The 8265-nt window shown below is 38.5% G+C and overlaps 2 protein-coding genes across 8 annotated transcripts; one reads left to right on the forward strand and one right to left on the reverse strand.

Moving 5' to 3' along the window:
* The first annotated feature begins 921 nt into the window (after positions 1–921).
* On the forward strand, positions 922–5056 carry LOC120073041 (putative polygalacturonase). 6 transcript variants are annotated; one of them, XM_039025653.2, is made up of 7 exons: positions 1124–1285; positions 1397–1542; positions 2270–2587; positions 2673–2793; positions 2887–3061; positions 3185–3255; positions 3895–5056. In XM_039025653.2, the coding sequence occupies exons 2-7, from the start codon at positions 1531–1533 to the stop codon at positions 4566–4568; spliced, it is 1371 nt and encodes a 456-aa protein (XP_038881581.1). In that variant the 5' UTR covers positions 1124–1285; positions 1397–1530; the 3' UTR covers positions 4569–5056. The 6 variants fall into 6 exon arrangements, with proteins under 6 accessions (XP_038881556.1, XP_038881545.1, XP_038881581.1 ...); XM_039025628.2 differs by lacking the exons at positions 1124–1285; positions 1397–1542 and adding an exon at positions 922–1059; XM_039025617.2 differs by lacking the exon at positions 1397–1542 and having other exon boundaries at positions 1117–1285.
* A 590-nt stretch (positions 5057–5646) lies between these two features.
* On the reverse strand, positions 5647–7752 carry LOC120073063 (uncharacterized). Of its 2 annotated transcripts, XM_039025678.2 has the most exons (3): positions 7451–7752; positions 7251–7335; positions 5647–7153 (listed from the first exon to the last, which is right to left on the reverse strand). In XM_039025678.2, the coding sequence occupies exons 1-3, from the start codon at positions 7466–7468 to the stop codon at positions 6066–6068; spliced, it is 1191 nt and encodes a 396-aa protein (XP_038881606.1). In that variant the 5' UTR covers positions 7469–7752; the 3' UTR covers positions 5647–6065. The 2 variants fall into 2 exon arrangements, with proteins under 2 accessions (XP_038881606.1, XP_038881597.1); XM_039025669.2 differs by having other exon boundaries at positions 5647–7335; positions 7451–7587.
* Between the last annotated feature and the right edge of the window lie 513 nt (positions 7753–8265).

Genomic DNA, 8265 nt, shown 5'->3' on the forward strand with positions numbered 1-8265 from the left:
CTTTAAGTTGATATCGAACCCACAGAAATAAGGGTATATGTTTATATTGATAAAAATGTAATATTATGATTTAGATGGAAGGGTAAAAGAAAAAAGGGAGAGAGAAATGAATTATAGTAAAAAAAAAGAAAAGAAAAGAAAAGGGAAAAAGAAAGAAAGAAAAAAACATAGTAATTAAAGAGATGAGGGGAGGGTGAGGTGTGGAAGAAGATGTTTTTGTTCTTCGTTAGTGTGTGTTGTGTTGTGTTGTGTTGGGTGATTGTTTGTTGTTCTGTCAAGTGATTGATGCCAGCCTGGCATCTCCGCTATCATTGATTCTGGGCCCCACCCCCCCCCTCTCTCTCTCTCTCCCCCCTTCTGTCATCCCACATGCCCTCTCATTGCCCCCATCCCATGCACTCCTCTACGCTTTCCTTTCCTCCTCTCTTTCTCCTCCACGTGTCCCCTCTCCCACCCAATCCTACCCCTCCACGTGTCCCCCTCTCACAACTCCATCTCCTTTTTACCCTATTTTCACTCCTACTCTACTTCGTATCCACATTCTCCATTTTAAATATTTTCCTTTCTAATTTCTTAATTTGAATTTTTTTCCCCTCTTATTAGCATTTTATTCATATTCTGATATACCGTCATACTACTAAATCTACAAACATCCACCAGTGGTTAGATATTGCTCCATTCGAATCCTTCTTCATTTTTTTGTTTCATATTATATAATATTTTAATTTTCCTTCTCTTTTTTTTTTTTTTGAACTTGGGTTGACATTTTTCTGTTTTTATATACCTAAATAACATAAAACAATTAGCTAATTTTGGAATTGATTTTTGATTTTGAAATAATAGTCAATGTTTGTGGGTATTTACAATTACACAACACAGAGCCACAAGTACATACACAATATACAATATACATTGTTTTTCTTTAAAAAACATTAGAGATTAGATACAGACATAACCCATAATACTTTCTCTCTCTCTTCTCAAAATCCTCCTCTGATGGAGGGCCGTTTCAAACAATTTTGTCGGCGAGAGACGTTACTAATCATATTCACTAACAGGGTAATTCCCAATTACTGCTAATTAATATCCCTAATTACTTCTATTTTCTTTTCCTTTTCTTTTTATTAATTATTCTTCTAAGAAGAAGAAGAACATCAACAAGGCAGAATTTCTTCCTTCACCCTTTTTTTTTTTTTCTTTTCTCTCTCTCTCTCTCTTTATGTGCAATTTGGAAAGCTGTCATTTCTACATCCCTATAGTGTCCTTCCCTTCACAATTTCCTTTTGTAAGTTTTATTTGATTTTGGGTTTGCATTTATATCATTAATGCTTATTATTATCGAATACCCATTTGCCTCCTTACTCTCTTTTTTCCTTTTCTTCTTTTCCGGCTTCAGCTCCCTCTGCTTCGCCGATTTTGCTGCTCCTTTCCCCACCGTCTCCTTCTCCTTCTCCTTCTCCTTCGGTGTTTTGGATTCTGCATCTCCTTTCCCTTTTTCTTTTTGGTCATTGTCGTCTCTGGCTTTGACCAATGAGGATGCTAGTAAGTACGTTTCTTTTTATCTGGGTTTTTCTTATTTTTCATTCTTTTTTGTTCTATCTACTTTGTTTCCCTTTGCTCTACGAATCTATCCCCCTTCCCCCCCTCCATATCCTATTTTCTGTTGATTTCTGGAGAAACCCCTTTTCGTTTTTTTCATGATTTTTGTTTTCAATGTCTTCCACCATCACTTGTTTACCTCGGGTTCTTTCTTTTCGCTCTCTTCTCCATGTTTCTTTACAGATGGTCCAGAAACCCTTTTTGACTTTTCGTCATTTGTATTCTCCCCTTCTCTTCCTCTATTAACCTTTTTTTTTCTTCCTCTCTCTCTCTCTCTCTCTCTCTCTCTCTCCCCCTCTCTCTCCTTAAACATTTCCTTGATGTTGATTTTCTGGCAGGTTTCAATTTCTAGATTTGATGTTCTTCTGCATTTTATTACTTTCATGCTATTGATTTCTCAATTTTATGTTTTCATCTCTCTTTGATCTGCTTTTCTTCTTGTGGGATTAGTTTCATTCTCATGTTGGTACTTTTTTTTTTCCCTTCTTGATTTGCAAGTTGTTGCATCAATCAATACCTTCATCTTTTCATTTCCTCTCTAACTTGAATCTGCAATTTTGGGGATTTGTAAAGTTCTTGTTTTTCAATGTACTTGTGGTTCTAGTTGTATTTGGTTGATTAAATCAATTCATGGTGTTGCCTCTAAGTTTCTTTTGGTTTTTTTCTTTAGGTGGCATTGCTTTTGTTGCTACAATTGAGCAATGCTGCGAAAATAATCGGTGAAGAGCTCGCCGGACAGTGTGATTCTAAACCAACATTAGATCCAAGACCACACAGTGTGTCTATCTTGGAGTTTGGCGCTGTTGGCGACGGCAAAACTCTCAACACCATTGCCTTCCAAAATGCCATTTTTTATCTTAAATCCTTTGCTGATAAGGGTGGAGCTCAGCTTTATGTTCCACCTGGAAAGTGGCTCACTGGAAGCATTAATCTTACCAGCCATCTTACCCTCTTCTTGGAAAAAGGTGCTGTGATTCTTGGCTCTCAGGTATGTCTTTCTTCATGGATTGTGCTCAAGCAAGTAGTTGTGTCTAGGAATTTGTTTTGAAACACATTGATCTTCTCTTTAACAGGACCCATCCCATTGGGAACTTGTCAATCCCTTACCTTCATATGGTAGAGGTATTGAAGTTCCAGGGAAACGATACCGAAGCTTGATAAATGGTTACAATTTACAAGATGTTGTAATAACAGGTTTGTTGCCCTTCTAACCCTTGATTAAGTATCTAGTTTGCGAAAATGCATTCCTCTGAACTAGTGTTATTATGTTGATTTTGGATGCGCTAGGTGATGATGGGGTCATTGATGGACAGGGTTTAGTTTGGTGGAATTGGTTTAGCTCTCATTCCCTAAACTACAGCCGCCCTCACCTCGTGGAATTTGAGGATTCTCAATATGTAGTTGTATCAAACCTCACTTTCTTGAACACTCCTGCATATAACATTCATCCAGTCTATTGCAGGTATGCTATAACAACCAGGGATTGGTTTCTTCTACCTCTGCTGGTTCTGTTCACCTTGTTGATGATATGTCTATTTGCTGATTGTCAGAGAATCTTTATTGAATATAAGTTTTTCATGTGCAGTAACGTCTATGTTTACAACATCTCTGTCTCTGCACCTTCTGAATCTCCCTACACAGTTGGAATAGTCCCAGGTTTGTAATGCTTCTTCAATTTTCAGCATCCCCATTGTTATTTTGTGTGACTATTGTTGACTGGCCCTCTCTCTCTCTCTCGTTCTCTCATTCTCTCATATGATGTGATACATCCTATGGCCAAATGGTGTGAGCACCATTGAAGAATCTCTCCCCTTTTATCTCTCACTCCCACAAGCACACACACAACACATAGTGCTCTGAAGAAGATTCCATCAAGAAGGCTATCATGAGTAGTTGACTGTTAACAGATATGTTTATAAATTTTAGTTAACATCAACACTTATTTAAAATCATTAGTCTAAGAAAAGCAACGTCTTCAAATAAAGTCCCAATATACAAAGTTCTTATATTTGGGGCCTGAGGTCTGTGATGATAATTTTTACAGTAAAATTTAGTTGGATTGAATTTAGAAAATAAGATTCTGTTAGGAGTTTATGACACGTAGTGGGATGCCATCATGATCAAAAGGATTTGTTGTGGATGGACCAAATTTAGACATACGGTACATCATGGATTTCATTAATGATCATCAATTCAAGAATTAAATTTAGTAGTATGCAATTCATTCTTTCTAGTTTCTAATTAATGAGGTGGAGAGGCATTCTTTTCTAAATAAAGTTTGATTGGTGCTTTCAGATTCCTCCGATCATGTATGCATAGAGGGCTGCAACATTGCCACAGGATATGATGCCATTGCCTTGAAGAGTGGTTGGGATCAGTATGGTATTGCCTATGGCAGACCATCTAAAAACATACACATTAGAAGGGTCCACCTCCAGTCATCTTCAGGTTCTTCCATTGCCTTTGGTAGTGAGATGTCTGGTGGGATATCTAATGTTCTTGTGGAGCATGTGCAACTGAACAACTCATTTATTGGCATTCAATTTAGAACTGCTAAGGGAAGAGGGGGTTACATTAAAGGAATAGTCGTTTCAGATGTTGAAATGGAAAACATATCCACGGCATTCAGTGCCTCTGGTCACTTCGAGTCACATCCGGACGATGAGTTTGATCCTAATGCTCTCCCAATTGTGCAGGACATAACCTTGCAGAATGTGAGAGGCACAAACATTAAAATTGCTGGAAACTTTTCTGGGATACAAGAATCTCCCTTCACTTCAATCTATTTATCCAACATTACCTTTTCAATCAATTCATCTTCTTCCACATCTTGGCTCTGTTCAGATGTTTCTGGCTTTTCAGAATCTGTGATCCCACCACCCTGTTCTGATCTCAGTACTCCATATTCAATTTCTTCCTCAGCAGCCTCTCCCCTTGTGAATTCAAATGGAAAAACTGCCGTTTTATGAAAACCCTTTCCATCCATGGTACACCAATATATATTTCAACCCCCATTCTACATGAGGGAAAATACCAAAACTTTCAATCATTGCCTTCTCCAAGTCAAGCCAGATTCTTTCAAATAAAAACCACATGTCTAGATTACTTGTTTCTTCATTCTCTTAGATTTGTTTTCTTCCATGTTGCAGTCTGCAGATTTATTTGTACAGTTCCATTTCTTCATTCACGTGTAAGGAAATTTTTGGTAGTGATTTTACAGGTCTTTTGGTATCGTTTGTGTTGCTTTTTTAAATTATTCCCCCTCCCTCCCCCCCTCAAGAGCTTGGTGCAATGTAATTTTCACTGTAAATTGTTCATTTGTTGTGAAGGGCTGAAAGGATAAAACTCTAGTTGTTGTGAAAAGCAATTCATGTGGAACCAAGTGATTGGAATAAAGGGATCTTGGTGACACTCTACTGCTTGTTAAGTAAATTAAGCTGGGTGCTCTTTTTTCCAATTCAAGTATACATTTTATTTCTCTTCCTCTTCCTGTTATGTTTAGTAATGAATTATCCTTTCTCGTCATTTCTGTCCATATTTTTTTATCTAATGCATAAGTGGCTACTATTCTGACAAGCATCATGGAATTTGATGCAAACAAGCTGCCACATGTCAACCTTTTACTGGTTTGCCCCTTGTTGATGCCTGAATGTTAGTGTTCTGGTTGCCTATACTCTACATCTGCATCATGCCATTAGTTCTGTCTTTCACTGTCCTTTAGACTTTCTTCCTCAGATTAAAATATCTTTAATTCTTCAAACATTATTCACATGATCGATTTGTGTATTATATATTGCTTGTTCTAAATTTAGTATTGGAATCTGACACCCGTTGCTACAAAGTAATTGACCGGATGTCTTATTGTCCTTTTTTACATTTTCTATAGGTGCAACCAAATGGTAGAATGAAAACATTGCCTAAATTTGATTCTTAGCTCTGATTTTGATAGTTTTGGGACATTTGCCATTTGGGCTATCAGTTTTGGATATTGGGTTCTTTTTGATTCAGTGATTGCATGGGCTTTTGTTCATCAAAATGGCTGCAGAATTAGATTTGAAGATTCGTTCTGGTAGGCCAGAACTTCGATTCATTCTCTCCGAATGCCTCTTATATTTCAGCAAATATTAAAACTTTTTTTTTTTTTGGCAAGAACATAAAGTCGTTTCTGTAAACATCTGTCAGCCGTTGAAGCCTTAAAAATCTTTACAACTTTACAAGATTCCCCACGTCGCCTTTACAAGAATGTTCTTCACCCGGTTTATCATCTATATCTACCCATCACCAAAAGGTGGGAATTTTGGTATCCGATTCTTCCAGCACTCCCACGTTGGGAATCTCATTCGTTTTCTCTTGCGTGCCCATCAAAAAGTCTTCCTAACATTAAATCACTTCCCCAACTCAACTGTAGGATCTTTTACCAGATGGGTTTTTTTTTTCTCTCTTTTTTTCTTTTCCTTCTATTTACTTTACATTAGATTACAAGCGTTCGGATTCTCGTCGCTGAATATTGATGTGATGTTCCCATTGCTACTGCCTGTGCCTGTGTTGTAATAGTCTTCATAGTAAAGGTCCATTCTTGGGCTGTAATGGGTGGTTGGTTGCTGTGGTATGTATTCAGAGGCATATGATGAGGGCCTGTTGTATGTCAGTGGCCGGACATACTCGGTAACGTATGGCGATGGCTTGTATGTGTTGTAGCTGTGTATCACGGTCACCGGCTGCGTTGATGTCACTCCTGGGATGTTGTGGTGGTAGTTGTGGCTAGAGCTGTATCTATGTTCGGGTTGGTGGTGGACTACGTGGCTTTGGCTATAGCCTGGAGGCTGGTGGTGGTGAACTGTATGGCTGTGATCAGATGGTTGGTGGTACTGAACTGTCTGGCTGTGATCAGGTAGCTGGTGGTGGTGAACCGTGTGGCTATATTCAGGTGGCTGGTGGGAGTGAACGATATGACCATGATCAGGTGGCTGGCTAACCACGTGGACATGCTCGGATGGTTGATGATGGCTTATGTGGCCGGGTTCAGTTGGTTGGTGGTGGACCATGTGGCTATGCTCAGGTTGGTGAGAGATGACATAGCCATGTTCTGGTCCTGGTCCTTGATGTTGGACAACCTGGCCGGGTTCTGAGGGATATTGGTGGACTACTTGACCGTGCTCGGATGGCTGGTGGTGGGTGACATGGCCCTGTCCAGGATCAGATGACCCAGGCGGTGGTGCTTGATGGCCGTTGGTTGGATCAGAGTGTGGTGCTGAATTACCATCTTGGACGACCATTTGGCTAGGTGGGCCATCACCCATGGCCATGTCATGAGACGGAGGAGGACCTCCACCCGATGACAAATTGGGTGGTTCACCACCACCACCACCACTAGGCATCATATTATCAGTAGGTTGGGCAGTAGCAGCAGCTTGAGGATCCGTCTGTTCAGACTCGGAACAAATGGTGGCGATCTTCCTGGTTTTCTTGATGGCTTTCATGATTCTCTCAGGTTCAGCCCATCCAATGATGGTGAGTTTCTGCTGGGGAAAGTCTATGTAGATATCATAAATGCCTGCAAAAGAACAAGAAAACTGAAGAAGAAGAAGAAGAAGAAGAAGAAAGCAGAGGAAAGCAAAGCAAAAAAAGATGGATTTTTGTGTTTGGCTCACCATTGATTCCATACAATGCCTTCTTGATCTTCTGAACACACCCATTACAGTCCATCCGGACCTTTATCTCAGTAATCCTCGGTTTCTGCAGAAAATCAAAGAATGCTCAGAACCCATAATGGAAATGGAAATGGAAATGGAGATCCAAATACTCATAAAAACAAGGAGAAGAAGAAGAAGAAGAAGAAGAAGAAGAATACCTCAAGTTCTGGAATCATGAGGAGGGGAGTAAAGGGAAAGAAGCAGGAAAGAATATGGAGGAAAGACAGAGAGATTATGTGGAAGGTGGAGAAGATTATAAACGAAGAATCAGAATTGAGAGTGGCAAAATAAAAAGAAGAGGAGATGGGAATATTTAAAAGGGGGAAACAAAAGGGTGTGGGACATGCAAGGAATCTAATTGGAACTTTAGGAGAGAAAAAATGAATTGTAAATACAAAAAAAATCCAAAACCGACCATTTTGGAAAGAATATCGATCACAGGAAAGAAGAGGGGGCGTTTGGATTTGGGTTTTGCATGCATGGAGTCTTGTAAAAAAGGGATGGCAAAAATAAACCCAAACCAGATCCCACGTCGCAATTTTTATAAAACATATGAGTTACTATGCTGTTAAAGTTTTATGAGAGATTATTTTAAATGTTAAAATTGTTGAAAATATTTTTAAGTATAGTAAAATGTCATTGTCTATCTCGGTTTATTGTGATCTACACCGATAAATAATGATATTTTGCTATATTTATAAATAAATCGGCTTATTTTTCTTTATTTAAAAATAGTCCAATTTTTTTTATTGAAATTTTGAGTTTTGGAAGGATTCAAAATTTTGTTAGGTAGGAATTTTGTTTCCCTCCTTTCAAGAAAACTCGAAACTTTCTTTTTATTATTTGTTAAAGAATTAGCTATGCCAACTCAATTCAAGTTTTTATAGTTTTATATAGTTTTAACATCAATTATATAGTTTCATACGCTAATGTTATTTCCAACCAATGATGAAACTATGGTTAGAATATCCAT

This window comes from Benincasa hispida, chromosome 1 (genome assembly GCF_027475165.1).
Source record: "Benincasa hispida cultivar pf3 chromosome 1, pf3_genome.v1.1, whole genome shotgun sequence".
NCBI lineage: Eukaryota > Viridiplantae > Streptophyta > Magnoliopsida > Cucurbitales > Cucurbitaceae > Benincasa > Benincasa hispida.